This window comes from Muscardinus avellanarius, assembly GCF_963383645.1.
Source record: "Muscardinus avellanarius genome assembly, chromosome: 7".
Taxonomy (NCBI): domain Eukaryota; kingdom Metazoa; phylum Chordata; class Mammalia; order Rodentia; family Gliridae; genus Muscardinus; species Muscardinus avellanarius.
This window is the reverse complement of record NC_137793.1, coordinates 74527123-74544393: the sequence shown is the minus strand read 5'-3', so window position 1 is coordinate 74544393 and position 17271 is coordinate 74527123. Positions and strand designations below refer to the sequence as shown.

At 37.1% G+C, this 17271-nt stretch overlaps 1 protein-coding gene across 2 annotated transcripts in view; it reads right to left on the bottom strand.

Moving 5' to 3' along the window:
- Nucleotides 1–17271, bottom strand: part of USH2A (usherin) — a gene marked incomplete at both ends in the record, with an annotated part of 871783 nt that overhangs the window by 376367 nt on the left and 478145 nt on the right. For both annotated transcript variants that reach the window (XM_080698222.1, XM_080698223.1), the window contains 2 exons: nt 427–589; nt 6521–6672. In XM_080698222.1, coding sequence (XP_080554348.1) covers nt 427–589; nt 6521–6672 — 315 coding nt within the window. The remainder of the gene's footprint in view (nt 1–426; nt 590–6520; nt 6673–17271) is intronic.

Below are 17271 nucleotides of genomic sequence, written 5' to 3'. Positions count from 1 at the left end.
TTCTCTCTGGAATTTCTCATTTAATATTTTTGGGCTGTGGCTGACCACTGGTAATTGAAACAATAGAAAGTTAAACCATGGATGAGAGGGGATGATGGAACACCAGATCACTTATTCACACACTTGAATGTACATCAAAACTATCCAAGAGTATGTTAAAACACTGATTGCTTGGCCCTGCCTCCAGGGTTTCTGATTCAGATAGTAGGAACTGGGGCCTGGAAATCCACATTTCCAGCATTTTATCAGCAGGGACTATTGCTGTTGCTCTGGGGACCGGACACTGGAAACTGCTGCCCTGGCTCTCAGTATAAGTTATTTTATGAAAAGTAAGAAAATAAAAATCCATGGCTAAAACAGAGATTTTAAACAAACATAAATTGCTTTATAATGTTATTTAAAGTTTAAAAGTTGCACAAAAATTACCTTGATCTGCAAAGAAAATTCCAGTAAACAAAACTGAGTATGTTACGTTTCCATTAGGGCACAAAGGTGCTCCCCACAGCACGTGAGCTTTCCGGGATCCCTCTGTTTTGACAAATACATTTACTGTTCCTTCAGGAGGAGCTTCCAGAGTTCGATTTTCTACCTGTGAGTATAAAAAGATTTATTTTTGTTTGCAAATAAAATAAGTACATGCTTTGCTTTGAGCATATTTCTTCAAAGAATCTCTTTTGGCTGTGAAGTAAACTATTTTGACAGTAGCATCTTGTCTGAATACCTCATTTTGTCAGCAGGATCAAAGCGTACCTTGTGTTTTCTTCCTCCTGCTGTTAGAGCTTAGAATGTGAGCGCCTGACCAAGGCAGTTGTTTGTGATTTCCAGAATACATGGATCAGCTCACACTGTGCTTGTGCCCACGGCGGCGTGTAACCACAGACAATTTTGGGGACTGCTTAAAAATCATTTCTATGTGATTGCAAAACAGCAGAAATGCACATGGTCTGTTTTCACAAGTTTCTGACGAAAGTGATAGGCTTTTGTCAAAAAGCCATGCCAAGCATCTACACACACACACACACACACACACACACACACACAGTTCTGTGAGTTATGCTGATTTTAGGTATGTAAAGATGGCATCGTGTGGACATTATATAAATGCGTCTGACCCACAAAAGAACATGTTAAGTAGCCTATCCAGAAAAGAGCAAATGATGGATTGTCCCAAGAGGACTCTTAAATACAAAGTAATTCTAAACTTCACAGGGTCAGAAAGATTTCAGTAGCTCAACAAGTAAAATAGCCGAATTGCCAAAGGAAGATGAAGTTGGCAAGAGAGTAGAAAGGATTCAAGACTTTTGATTATCTTTTAATCGCTGGCTCAATCTCGGTAAATGAATCACCTCAAACTCATAAGCATCGTTTTTAAATATTTGTCCTTCTACAGTTTATTGAATATGTTGATAATTTTTGACCTTATGCTTAAAGTGCAGGCAGGCTCCTGCCTCACAAGAATGTGATCAAACAGAAAATCCTTAGGCAGGCAAATATTCTCAATTATGAAGGCTTTATTTGTTAAGGTGAATATACTTTCCCAATTATGAAAATAAATGTGAAAAAGGCAGTGTTAATTTTTAATAAGTATAGGTCACAGGATGTTTATTTTCATCAGAGAAAGGCTATGGTATTCTTTGGATCTTTGGATCTCTAATTCTCACTCTCTCTTTTTTTTTTTTTAGTCTTACAGCTATGTACAAAAAAATTGATAAAAATTGGAAAAATACCTGCTCATCATTCTAATATTTCACTATAAGGCAGTGTGTCATTATTTCTGCATGCATATCTCAAATTATTATATGGAAAATGATTTTCAAGGGTTCCAAATATAATAAGACTCAATATGTTAAATAATTAAGAGTAATCTAGATAATTATATTTTTACCCTCAAATACTTGGTTAATTAAAAATAAATATAGATATATTTTTAGTTTCCATAAGTACTCCAGCTCTATATTGTTTGGCAATTGCACTATATTGCTCTGACCCAGATTTTAAGTACTTAAGAACAAATGTACAACAAAACACACGACCATTTCAATAACATTTTTATCCTTAATAAAACAGAAGGTTTTATATAGAATAATACTTCATTTAAATTTCACAACAACCCCCTTTAAGGTAGACACTGTTTCCCTTTGTAATAGTGATCTAGGGAATAGTAAGCTTAGAACAGTTTTTCAAAGGGTACTTTCCTGACCATACATATTTTGCCTTACGTTGCTATCAAGATTTAGATGTCTTAGCTGGGCATGGTGGCACATGCTTGTAATCCCAGCATTTGGTAGGCTGTGACAGGAGGATCCGAATTTGTGGCCAGCCTCAGCTACTTAGTGAGGCCCTTTGCAACTCAGTGAGACTCTGTTTCCAAATAAAGAATAAAAAAATAATAGGGCTGAGGGTATAGCTCAGAGGTAGAATGCCCCTGGGTTCCATCCCCAATACCGCAAAAAAAAGCAAAAAAAAAAAAAAAAAAAAAGATTTAGATGTCTTAAATAACAAACTGATTTGCTTCTTTGAAAAGAAAACTGGATGTGAGTGGTGTGTGTGTGTGTGTGTGTGTATGCATGTGTGTGTACATGTGTGTGTGAGAAGGAGTCTGAGTCTGGATGTGTTTTAGCATGTCATCACAAAGAAACCAAGACTACTACTTTTTAACCATATCATGTGACAGGGACCTGTAGTTTGACACCTCTTCCTTAAGGTAACTCCTGAGGAATATTCCAAGGCCAGACACAGTTGTAAAACTGTCAGCATTAGAATCCAATAGTGTTATCTAACATTGGTTGAGTGTGTGTGTGAAGGGATGGAGGAGAAAGCAAAGAGATTTTCCTATAGAAAATAGCACTGAATTTTATTATATAAACAAAAAATGTGGAAATTCTAATAGGTGAGAGAATGAAAACATCTGAAAAGCCTTTTGTTGCTGCATTCTATGTGAATGTTTTCATTCTTTTGAACATCCGTGAGACTCCAATTGGGGTTTGACAATGCACAGTAGGGTCTTTGGGCCTCAAAGCACTGCGAATTATTTTTAAGTTAGACTTTCTTCAAAAGTCAAATAAAGTATTTAAATGGACAAGAACTGAACAAACCAGAGAGGAATCAGATGGGTACAGGAAAACTCCATTGAAACTACCAGTAGCAGTTCACTTTGGTCAGAACAGAAAGACAAAACCCATTAAACTAATATAACATTAAAATATAATGGTAAAAAATGTAGAAATTGCATATGTACTTTTACATATGCACTACTCTATTTTACCAAAATTATTATTTTTTACTAATTTTTAAATTATTTGACAAATTTGCCAATTTAAAGGATAAATCATAACACATTTGATACTAAGAAGCATATTTGTCATAGAAAACATTGGCTAGTATTTCTCTACATGCATGAAAAAAATAAGATCAAATATAAAGAGGTTGCAAAATAAACATACTCTTCTTTCTTAAAAAACAAAATTCTTATTGAAACATACTGTTAGGTGAACAAACGTAGACTCTTGAAAATTTTTTTTCTTTGATTTCTGCTAGCAACCAATTTAACAATAGAAATAAAAAATTTTGCAACAATGAAATGTCTCATTTTAAATGCTGTAGCATTGGGCTTTAAATAAAGAATATCTATAAGAGATATGTATAAGCTTAACAGGGTGGCACATGCCTGTAATTCCAGTACTTGTAAGGCTGAGATAGAAGGATCACAGGTTCATAGCCAGCCTCAGCAATTTAGCGATTCCTTCCATTACTAAGACCCTATTTCAAAATAAGATAGGGCTGGGGGTATAACTCAGAGGGAAAATGCCCCTGGGTTCAATCCCCAGTACTTACACACACACACACACACACACACACACACACACACACATGCATACACACACACGCATACATATCCCATTGCTAAATGTGACTGATTCTTTTTGAAAATATAACATTATAAGCCGGGCATGGTGGCACACGCTTGTAATCCCCGCGCTTGGGAGGCAGAGACAGGATGATCGTGCTGTTTCGAAGCCAGCCGTGCTGGCTTAAGAGACCCTGTTTCAAAAAATATAAAATTGGTCTGGGAGTGTAGCCCAGAGGTAGAAGGGCTTCCAGGAATCCCAGTACCACCACCAAAAAAAAAAAAAAAAAAGGAAAAGAAAATATTATAATTTAATGACAGGAAAGTCTGGCTCTTAAGACTTAAGACTGCTTCATAGAATTCTTTAATCAGTAAAAACATATTAAAATAAATCATCAACAAAAAGGAAATAGATCTGTAACATCCTTTATGACTGTGTTAGCGATCCATGACTTTAGAATACAGAGATATTCCGATTCATAAAGGTATAATACGATTGTATTTGGCACAAAATTATTTTAAAACCAACCAAAGACCATGAGGTTTAACTTCTTGGCAGCATGTAGTTGACTTGTTCTAAATGAAGACATTGTTTTTCAATCCCAGTGATTAGAGATGGATCATTGAGAAAAGTGTTTGCATACTGAGTGCAGGATAAAGAAAAGTACCAAGGGGAGAAAATCAGTCTGTGCTGAAAGTCAGGACTGAGTTTAGAATGGATGAGGCAGAATGGGTTTTACAATCTAATTCTGTTTTTCCTCTTTCCCATCAGGGCCCTGTAACATTTGATTTTTGAAGATGACTTCCTCCTACTATCTGCACAGGATACAGATCAATAACTATGTCCCCCTTGTTTAAAGCTGCCAGAACATCAGGAGATGATGTGGAACCAATTTTGAAGCCAGAAACACAATTTGTAATGTATATTTTGAAAAAGCCTAAGTTTCAATCTCATATGAAGTGTTCTTTTTCTGAATGGAGGAAAAAAGCTAGCGTATTGCCAGTCTTGCTTTTAAGGGTAAGTATCTATCAGAGGGTCTGAGCTATAAAGTGCTTAATGGCAATAAAGATGACACTGCTGAGATCCACCGGCTGATGATTTTAGCTGCTTGGAAAGCAGCCACTCTCTGAAATGAAATGAAATGGGAGGTGTGATCAAAAAAGGAAGCAAAAATTAAACCAGAGATCTGTTTTTGAATGTAATATTTATATAATACACTGTTCAATGAAGTCAAAGTGCATTAAGATGATAGGAAATTAGCAAACATTGCCAAAAAGTATCTAAAACTAATGAGTATGTTTCTAAAAAGAAGCTAAATCTAATTAATCAAGAAAAATGCACAGAAGTATAATGTGCTATTTTGAAATGAAATAATGTAATGTTAGTCTATGACAAGGATGCACTAGTAATTGGATTTAAAAATAATGGTAGAGCTGGTGGTGGTGTGGTGCATGCTTGTAATCCTAGTACTTGGGAGGCTAAGACAGGAGGATCATAGGTTTGCGGCCAGCCTCAGGTATTTAGTAAGGAGTGAGACTCTGTTTTAAAACAAAGAATGAAAAAATAGGGCTGGGAGTGTAGCTTAGAAATAGAATGCCCTCATGTTCAATCCCTAATACAAAAAAAAAAAATAGAAAAAAACCATGACTTTGTCAAGTTCTTAACTATTAAGTAATATAGATATAGATTGCAGATTTCTGAAGTATATATATATCAAAATTGATATTCTTATAATTTAAATACTGTTCTTTTTTTGTAGTACTGGGGATGGAACCCAAGGGTATTCTACCTCCAAGCTATACCCCTAGCCCTGTTTTTAATTCTTTATTTTGAAACAGGGTCTCACTAAGTTGCAGAAGGCCTGTCTCCCTAAGTATAGCTGAGACGGGCAGCGAACCTGCAATCTTCCTGTCTCAACCTCCCAAGTACTGGAATTACAAGTGTGCGCCACCATGCTCGGCTTAAATACTATTCTTATGAAACTATATCACATTAATGAAATAAAAATATTTTATTGTGAGCCGGGCGTGGTGAGTCATACTTGTAATCCCAGCATTCTGGAGGCTGAGACTGGAGGATCACGGTTCGCAGACAGCCTCAGCTACTTAGTGAGACCCTTTGCAACTCAGTGAGATCCTGTTTCAAAAAATAAAGACACAAAAATAGGGCTGGGGTTGTAGCTTGGAGGTAGAATGCCCCTTGGTTTCCAGCACTGCAAAAAAAAAAAAAAAATCTGTAAGCAATGAGGTAAACTCAATCTTTAAATCGATTAACATACCTATTTAGTGTTGCTGTACTGAAACAGCTATGGGTTTTCAACTTTCACTTTTTAATCATAAACTTGGTTGTTGAGCTCTTATTGGGAAGAAAAACAACTACCTTACACATTTCACTAAATTAGGCAAAATTTTATGAATGTCTACTAAGCCAAACAACTTACCTTTTTTTCAAGAAAATACCTCTTCTATCCTTCCCTAGACCTATGTGCAGTCTTGACATTTATGTTGAATATAAAATCTTAGTAACTCTTCAATGAACTTTTATTAAAAGAAAAATCTCCCGTGGTACTTGAAAAGCTCTGTGAGCAGTAAGCCACCACCACTTACTTCCTCCTTGATATTCAGTGTCAACTGACAGTTAATACCTCCCAGGATGCAAATTTACATACTCACCAGTGGGCCCAGAGCACAACCTTTGGCCGTGCATGCTTGGACTCTGAAGGAATGTAGGCTCCCAGGAGCAAATCCATAGGCATGACAGCTGAGTTCTGAGGAATTCTGAATTAATATGCCATCTAGATATAATCCATAACTGGTGATAACACCTGGGAAGATAATAATTGCCTTTTAGCACAACCACTGGAAAATAACCAAAAAAAATAATGTCTTAGGAAAACAAGCACTTCAGATCTGATTTCTAGTTTCACTGAATCACTGAATCACAGAATGTGGTACTTCCTCTTGTCTACTGCCTATCTCTTTCCATAAGATAAAGCAGTATTTACCCTTGAACATCAAATTGTTAAGCTAGTGTTCACAGAGGTAGAAATAGAACTTGATAGTTCCAGGAGGGGGATCTACTGTATCATGTTCACAGCTGTCATTTATGTTCCAAATTGTGTTCCAGATCAAATATGAAAAAATGATATTAAAAAATTTATTGCTTCCTGAAAAAAATGTGAGTGTGTATATGTGTGTGCGTGTGTGTGTGGGACTGGCAATTGAGCCTGGGTCTAGCCCTGTTTTATTTTTTATTTTGGAGCAGAGTCTCACTAAATTGCAGAGGCCCTCGTTACATTGCTGTGAGGCTTTTCTCAAACCTACAATTCTCCTGTCTCAGCCTCCTAAATACTGGATTACATGCATGCACCACCATGCCAGGTTTGATTATATTCTCAATACATATTTTCTGGAAGTAAAGTAACCATATTCATTATTACATTATATATTACTCACAGTGAATTGGGCACTGATTTAAGCACCTGACATATATTGACTTCTTAACCCTCTTCTTAGAGCTGACCCATGGTAGAGATATTATTATCACAATTTTATAGGTAAGGTGATTGAGGCACAGAGTTTAGGTAACTAGCTGAGGGTCACACAATGGGCAAGGGTTGGAGTTGCTACTTGAATCCAGAGCCTATATTTTCAGCTGCAACAGTGAGTCACACACACAATAGGCTGTGACTAACACTACAAACTCCATTCATGAATGGGCTAGAGAAACTATGATTTTTTTGGTTTGAATGACTGAATAAAATTTACTTTGGAAGTAAAGTCATGTGTATTTTCATGAAATCAACTAGCAGACATGAGAAATTTAAATGGCTATATAATATAATAATTTTACTTATTCAGTTGAAATATTTTTAAGAAAAGGAAGATAAGGATTAGTGTGACTAAGTATCTATGTTCACTAGAATTATGGAATCCGCAAACTGACTAAACATTATGCTGTGGGAATGAAAACTTATTCCATGCTTAGAACTGCTTTCAAAGTAAGATTAATTTCACAGTGGCCTCCTTGAATATGTTCTCCAGGAATTATCTTAAATATTCCTTTGTCAGATAGCCTTTCCCCAGGACAGAAGTTAGATGCTTCTCCCACAGCTCACAGGACATCTCTGTCATAGCATTTATCTGTTTATGACATTATTAGTATTATTATTCCTTGTTTAATTGACTAAATGAATAAATTTTAGCATGCAGCCAGCTCAGTAAAAATATTGACATCCAATATACACTAATAATTTATGAATATTGGAAAAATAACCCCAACTTGAAAAGACAGCTGGAAGGATAGTATTAAATATTAGCTCAGAGATAAAGGACTTTAAAACAAGATTTTAGCTAAGTCAAGGTTATTTAGGAAGTCTCTGATAGTTATAGAAGGCCAAAATCTCAGCTTTATGGATACAAAGATTTTGCCTTATAAATGTCCTGAGAATAAGTTCAACCTTCATCCACTGTCACTTCTGGGCTCACCTTGCTCATGGGACCACACAACACCAGGAACCTTTTCTCCAAGCAACTCTCTGTTGAAGGAGGAAACTGTTCACCTCTAGACCTGCTCACAATGGTCAGGAAGTGTCAGCATCCATACACTAATAGAGTATTGTAGGCACTGTAAGGACATCCCTCACTTTGGATTACCTTGGATTAAGAAATACATCTAGAAAACTAGGCGTGGTGGCACACACTTGTAATCCAAGCATTTGAGAGGCTAAGACAGAAGGATCCCAGTTTGCAGCCAGCTTCAGCTATTTAGTGAGGTCCTTTGCAACTCAGTCAGACTCTGTTTCAAAATAAAGAATAAAAAATAGGCCTGGGGGTATAGCTGGGAGATAGAATGCCCTGGGTTCTATTCCCAGTACCGAAGGGGTGGGGGAGAAATCCATCTAGAGAAAAGGAAGCAGACTGGTGAACTAATCCCCAAAGAACCTACTGCTCATATCACAAGAATCCTCAGCTCCTAGCATGACAGATTGCTGCATAGCCTCTTAAGCCTCCATCACATGATACACTGAAGGGCAACACCCTGTGGATTTGGGATTCCTACAGGTACTGCTGTCTAGGTAGCAGTATTGACTTGGGTATCAGAGTTGATGCTGATTTTTTTATTCGAGAGGAAAGATGGTTAGGGGAAGCAAGAGAAAAAAAACAGCATATGTTCTCTACTACACTTAATTATTTGCAAAATACATTTGCTTTTTCTATACACATAGAGGGATGCTTACATTGTGGATCACAAGCAAGGTACTGCTAAATAAGGACCTGTGAATATTATTAGGCAATTTGGAAACCTCATGCAGTAAACCCAATAGACAAAGAGAAAGACACTCTTGGAGAAACAGACTTCCCACCCACCACATGCTGACCCTCAGAAAATCTTCATTTGCTTTTCTGCATATGACCAGATCCAACCATATAGGTACTGAATGTGTACAGCAACCCAATAAAGACAGAACCAGTTAGGACATAGGCCTTTTAGTGATGAAGGTTTAAGTGGTTCACTAGTTAAAGAATCTCAAACACATGCTGAACATCCAGGTGGGTTGTGTCTGGACCCAAAGAGGAATTAACATCTGAACATCAGAATTGTGACCAAGAATGAGAACCTCATCTGTACAAAGCAGAGCAGGATCGTGTGAGACAGGAGCAGGGTGACTTCTCTGGTCGTGAGAAGCAGAAGGAAGCACAAGTATGAGCATTAAGCAGATTCTGAGATGGTGATCCTTCTGATGTTCAGAGCCTCCCATGTATACACACCTGCTCAGTACTGCCACGCTAAGAGCCTACACACTTTTGTTCATTAGTTTTCTATTGGGCTCTGCTAGAATGAGAAAGTGTCCAGCTTCCAGGTCTAAGGACTGAGGCCTTTGTAACAGATACAGCAGAGGGACAAAGCACCTGCAGCCACAAGCGTTCCAGACAGCAGAAGCCTCTTCTGCACTCAAGGCCTCCTCAGCAGGGGACTGTTGTTGGCATTTCAGCTCCAGATTGATCAGTATACCACAATGGCTCAAGTGTCGAATCAGCAAAGTAGCAGCTCCTTCAGTCATCTTTTACACTGCTCCAGTTATCTGCTACCTTTCCCTCTTTGTTCTTCAGTCATTAAGACGTCTTTAGAACCAATTTGTAATACAAAATATCCAACTCCTGAGGCTTGGGAAGTAGCTCAGTGGTAGAGTATGTGTTCAGCAAGCACAAGGCCTAGGATTCAATCGCAGGGGTGGGGGTGACTCCTTATATAAAATATCCTTTGTCTTCTTAACTTCTTAGTGCTTTGTTTTCATTTGCCAATTAGTTTTGATTAATACATTATTTTAGAATATAATCTGTTTTTAAAGAAGCTAATACTTTTAATACAGCTCTTTCTATGACTCATTTCCCTGTTTTGAAGATAACTTTTTACAGTCTATCTTTTTTTTGTGTGTGTGTGTATGTGTATAATATTAGGAATGGAACCCAAAGATATTTTACTTCTCAGCTACATACCCAGCCCTATTTTAATTTTTATTTGGAAACAGGGTCTTGTTAAACTATGGAAGGCCTCACTAAGTTGCTGATCCTTCTGTCTTAGCCTTTTTTTTGGGGGGGGGAGGTACTGGGGTTCCTGGAAACCCTTTTACTCCAGGCTATAATCTGAGACCTATTTTATATTTTTATTTGGAAACAGGGTATCTTAAGCCAGCACGGCTGTTTTTGAACCTGTGCGATCTTCCTGTCTCCGCCTCCCAAGTGCGGGGATTACAAGCCTGCGCCACCACGCCCAGCCCTGTCTTAGCCTTTTAAGTACTGAGATTATAAGTGTGCACTACCACGCCTGTTTGTGGGAAGACTTTTTATTTCGCTGTAATGTGCCACTTATTGTTTTACAAAACAGTACAACTGCCAGCATCTGTTCTCCTTTATTTCTACTGTGGCCATCTATAGTAATTTTAAGAACACTTACAGAAACTAAGTTGACTTAATGTCACTTAATATTTGATGCACAAATGAATTAAGACTATGAAAGTTAACATAATGAAAACCCAGCTGATACACAGAAAAATTAAGGAAAGAAAGAAAAATAGATATAATCACAGTAATAAGAGTTCCAAAAGATTACTATGTGCCAGGAACTCAGTGAAACAATCATTTAATCCCTACCAAAGATCTTAGGTGCAAATAACGTGTTGTAGAAGCTCTTAAAGGAACTGTAAGATCTTTGAAATGCTATCTAGTTGACCTGCTTTTCAACAGAAATAGAAAGTACCCAAATCAATATTTCCTTTTACTTACATAATTGAGGAACAGATAATTTCTTTTATGCTAAGATTATGTGCATAATATCTCATTTATCTGACATGTTGGGAAATGAGGTATTTTATAGAAGTTAATTTCCATTATAACTAAGTCACATCGCTTAAGAATGAACTTTAAAAACCTTAGTCATTTTTGAAGAAAATCTTTCTAGTAAGTACTACACAGTTACCTGTCTTCTCATGCAAAAGAATGGATATAATTGAATCATTTTGTGAAGACTCAAACTGTGATTATGGACATCAAAGGCTATGTTCTTTAATTCAGTAATACCTCAGAGACTGATTAGGTACAGGGTACTTACCAAGCTCCTATCTTGAACATCACTTAGTGACTTCACCTATCCATTCCTGCGACTACTTTTTGAGAACTGCATCCTTCCTCAGTGACAGTCTTTCCAAAGTTACTTTTTAATTTTTTGTCTACCTGACTCTAGCAAGTCAACCCCTGAGAAACTAGGCAACCATGACATTTCGAAATATGGATATAGAAAGAACAGACAGTTATTGAGAGATGGGCTTAAAGTACAATGAGCAAGATGGCAAATGAGCTAAGGATGAAATTGAGAATTCTGACAGTTAATTCAACTGCTCAGAAACTTAACATCCAGGATGGCCCTGAATTGAGAGCTAGGAGAGACTGAAGTCCATCTTTAGTGTGCACACACACATGCATACAACACAACATTATCCTTCATCCTGGAGGTAAACATCATGTGTAGGACAGAGTAAAAGAGGAATTGTTGGACCGTGCTATAGAACCAAAGTATATTGGATAAGTAAGTCTGTCCTTTAAGTCATTCTTAATATTTCCCCCCAAACCAGGCACCATACCAACTTTATCACCAAGTCCCATAGACTTTACATTTCAAACCCATCTTCATCTACTCTAGCATCATATCATACACAGGGATGATACCCACTTAGGTATCTTGAAGTATCATGTTTCTATATAGTTCATTTTTATGGTACAGCCGAGGGGCATGATCCAAAGTTCTTATCTGTTAATTCTTCATTCTTTCCCTCTTCACCTCCCCATCTCCTTCCTCAAAACTCCCTCTACTATTCTATTCATATTTCCCTTCACTTAGATGAAGTCCTTTTGCTTCTCAGTTTCTCTCTAGCTTCCACATATAAGTGAAAATATATTTTCATAGCTTTGGAGAAGGTAAAAGGCTATATTCTTTAAATGTCTTTTTAAATGTCACAAAATGATTAAAATTCATTACTGAAAAACCCACTGACCACTTACTTTGAATCAGGCAAATAGGATACCTGTTTTATATATTATTTCCATAATACTGGCAACTAAAAAACATAAGAACTGTTATTTGCATTGTTATAAAGATGAGGGAACAGAATCCTAGAAGTTCTGTTTTACAAAGTCATACAAATACAAATCCAGGCATGGAACTCAGCAGTCTCATCCCACTGTTGTCCTTACACTTGTTTTGTGTTTCGAACATAATTTTCTAAAAGTCTTAGAAACACAACCCATATTAAGAAAACTGATGAACATGCTGTATCCCTAATAGCAACTAAGATGGATCTAATGAAAATACTACCATATATTTACCGAAAGCCCATTATCTGCAAAGTATGCTTAGTTGTTTTAAGAGACAGAAAGAACAAGAAATAAGATCTGCCCTTAAAGCAATAGAGGTAGTTAAAACACAAATATAATTAAGTAACAACTCAAGGGCTAAACAAGAATGCTAAGTGCCACAAAAACCTTTATGGCAGACAAATTAAGAGAATTAGTTAATAGTAAGTACAGGTACCCATAGCAGGGAGCAGCCATTTCGGCTAACATAGAGGTATATGTTTTTCAAGAAGCCTGGTCTTCCATACAAGGAAGTGGGGTTTTCTATAGGTCTTTCAAACAAAACAGAGGGTCTTCCAGAAAAGGTAGAATGTGTAAAACCTAACTCAGAAAGATGTTCCTGGTGAGAAAAATAATGTGATTAATGTAGACAAGTAAGGATTTATTATTTTTATTAATAAATAATAATAACAATATTTTGCTGCTATTGCTGCAGGTGGATAAAGTCAAATAAAAAATAACCCTGCAAAGGAAGGTTAGGGACTTGAACACCATTCAAAGGAGTTGGGATTTTATGATGCACAAAAGAAGCACCGATATATTTTTGTGAATGTATTCAGAAGCATAATGAAGTTATACATAAAAATTAATCTAAATACATAATGTAGACTGAGGTAAAAAAAAAGAGCAGAAAAAGAAAAATAAGGCAGCTAAAAACATCAATAATGTCAGGCATAGCAGTACATGCTTGTAATCCCAGCCTTTAGGAGGCTAAAACAAGAGGATTGCAGTTCAAGGACAGCCTCAGCTACTTAGTGAGGCCCTTTGCAACTCAGTGAGACCCTGTTTCAAAATAAAGAATAAAAAATAGGGCTGGGGGTGTAGCTTGGAGGTAGAAGGTCCCTAGGCTCCATCCCCAGTACCGAAAAAAAAAATCAATAATAATAGTATCAAAGCCATCTTCTCCTGAATATGTAGTGTCGGGGGGCACATGCAATGAGGTCATCATTTTGGAACACTTAACCAGGTATACTGTACACGATGAGTGTAAATTGTCTGCAATCAGACAAGCTTCCTTGCACAGTAGGAGATCCTACGCTGGCCTTTGATGATCTTCTATTCTCCCGGAAATGTTTACGTTGACCCTCCGTGGTTTTAGACCTGCCTGACACTCCCTAGTCTTAATTTGTGAGTGTCACTCCTTGGTCTTGTGACCTTCTTCCCATTTGCTTTGTCTAAACCTTTAATATAAGAAGAGCACTGGCTACAGAAGGCCGGGGGAATTTGTCATCTCTATCTCCTTCTCAATCCCCAATTATTAAATTCTCCCAAAATTATTATATCAGGCCTTGTGTTGTTGTTGCGCAAGAGAAGACTATTGTCAGGAAGTGGCCTTGAGCAGCAACCTTCCATGGCAGAAACCACAGAATAATTTTTAGGGAGCTGCACAAAGCAGCAACCTTTCTTGGCAGAACTGTGGAGTGAGAAATGTTGGCTAGAACCCACAATACCATAGTAATTACTTGGGCGTGGTGGTGCACGCTTGTAATCCCAGCATTTGGGAGGCTGAGACAGGAGGATCCAGGTTTGCAGCCAGCCTCAGCTACTTAGTGAGGCCCTTTGCAACTCAGTGAGACCCTGTTTCAAAATAAAAAGTAAAAAGTAGGGCTGGGAGTGTAGCTCAGGAGTAGAAGGCTCCTAGGTTCCATCCCCAGTACTGCAAAAAGAGAAGGGAAAAAAAGTAGTAATTAGTTGTGATTGAGGTGGGAACATGATACTGCCACATTTCTGCACTGGTCATGATTTATCTAAGACAGAAATTGCTTTAACAGTTTTATATACACCTTAATAAAAACAACTTGTGATTCCTGGAGCTTGTATGTGCTAGCCTTCATTATGGTGCAATATCACTGATTAGAAAAGAAAAAAGATCTACCTTTAAATGGTGACATTAGCTATGAACAACTCATAAATGGCCTGCTACCAAAAAAACCCACCTAACTTATATTTAAAGTACTGGTTCAAAGGAGATTTTTTTTCTAACTTCAGGATTCAAATTAAACTCATTTCTTATGATGGACCTGTTCTGTATCTTGACTATATCAATGTCAAAACCCTAAATGAAAACTTAGCATGGTGGTACAAGCCTGTAATCCTAGTAAATTGGGAGGTTGAGACAGGAGGATTGCAAGTTCACAGCCAGCCTCAGCAATTTATCAAGATCTTGTTTCAAAATAAGAATAAAAAATAAAATAAGGCTAGTGATGTCGCTAAAAGATAGATGCTCCTGCCCCTTGGTTCAATCTCTAGTAACCCCTTCAAATGAAAAATAACCAAAATAAAATAAATCCTAGTTGAGATCTTTGAGATCTTGTACTGTAGTCAGAGATTGGAAGAATCGGAACATAAGGAATATGAGGTCTCTATAGTTTCTTACAAATACATGTGAATCAATAATTATCTTAAAATGTAACATTTAATTTAAAAAGCATATAAAATGTTGTGCAGAGGAGCAAGACAGGTAAGAAGAATCATATATTTGAAAGGCTAAGGAAGTTTAGGCTGAAACAATAGCAACTGTATTAGCAGTTTAATGAAACAATAGCAACTGTGTTAGCAGTTTAACTGGGTGCAATTTAATCCTCAGGGGGAAAAATCTTGATAGTAAAATGAGTCTTATTTTCAGCTATTATTTTCTATATTTTTAAGTGATGATGACACAACATAGAAATATAGATACATAGCCGGGTGTGTGGCACACGAGGCTGAGACAGGAGAATCGCACAGGTTTAAAGCCAGCCTCAGCTGGCTTAAGAGACCCTGTTTCTAAATAAAATATAAAAAATAGGTCTGGGAGTGTAGCCCAGAGGTAGAAGGCCCCTGGGTTCCATCCTCAGTACCATAAAAAAAAAAAGAAAGAAAAAAGAAAAAAGAAAAAGCAATAAAAGCAATATAGATACATATATGCATACATATTGTGATTGTGATTTGTGTGTGTGTGTGTGTGTGTGTGTGTGTGTGTGTGTGTGTGTGTGTGTGTATGTGGTACTGGGGATTGAACTCAGAGGTATTCTTTCTTCCAGCTATACCCCCAGCCCTATTTTTCATTTTTTATTTTGAAACAGGGTCTTGCTAAGTTGGAAAGGGCCTCACTAAGTAGCTGAGGCTGGCTACGAACCTGGGATTCTCCTGTCTCAGCCTCCCAAGTACTAGAATTAAAAGCATGTGAGTTGTGATTTAATGGCAAATTAGAAGCAAAGTGCTATATAACTATCATGCAAGTTAGAAAATACAATATTGCCACCGGGCGTGGTGGCACAGGCTTGTAGTCCCTGTGCTTGGGAGGCGGAGACAGGAGGATTGCGCAGGTTTGAAGCCAGCTGTGCTGTTTTAAGAGACCCTATTTCCAAATAAAAAAGTGTAAAAATAAAAATAGATCTGGGAGTGTAGCCTGGAGGTAGAAGAGTTTCCAGAAATCCAAGTACCACCAAAAAAAAAAAAAAAAAAGGAAAAAAAAGAAATAAAAAGAAGGAAAGAAAATACAATATTGCCAAGACCCTAGAAATATCTCATGTATTCATGAGTCCAATATTTTTCCTTTCTTGCAGATGACAGTAAACACCACAAGTGTTGCATGGTTTTCTACTTTGTATTAATGGAACCAAGCCAGATGTATTTTTTTATATTTTAAAAAATATTTTTCCCCTTAGTACTGGGGATTGAACTCAGGGGAAGTCTACCTTCATGCTACCTAGCCTTATTTTATTTTTTATTTGGAAATAGGGTCTCACTAAATTGCGGAGTCTGGCCTCAAACCTACAATCTTCTTGTCTCAGCTTCCCAAGCACTGGGATTACAGGTGTGTGCCACCAAGCCAAATTTGTTTTTTTGTTTTTGCGTAATACATTTTCCATGAATTATATTCCTTTTATTGAGGGTGACCGTAAGTTACTCACTTTCAATTTAAAGTAGCATTACAGCACAGTAAAATTTAGATATTTAGATTGTTTGTATACTTGGTTGTTATTTGGTTGTTGCACCCATGTAACTATCAATATTTTTTTGTACAAGACCTGAAGCAGGTACACATGAAGTGAGCATTTATGGTTTATGCACATTCAAGAGAAGAACTCAAGTGCAGACCTTATCTTTGAGTGAGATGGAGCCGATTTACACTGGTAAACTTGACCACCTTCTCCTTTTCTAATCTTATTTACTACACGTATCTTGTAGCTTATAAAATCTAGTTTGCACATCTCTGAGAATAACATTTTATACAGACCTGTATTCTTTACTGGCATGTTCTCTGTCATGGCCCAGCCTAAGTATGTTTCTCATATGTATATATTGACTATTTAAGATCTTTCCTTATTCTTTTTTTTTTTTTTAATTTCAGTACTGGAGATGGAACCCAGGGGCATTCTACCTCTGTATTACACCCCCAGCCCTATTTTTTATTGTTTGTTTTGAAACAGAGTTTCACTGAGTTGCAAAAGGTCTCACTAAGTAGCTGAGGCTGTCCATGAACTACAATCCTCCTGTCTCAGCCTCCCAAATGCTGGGATCATAAATTT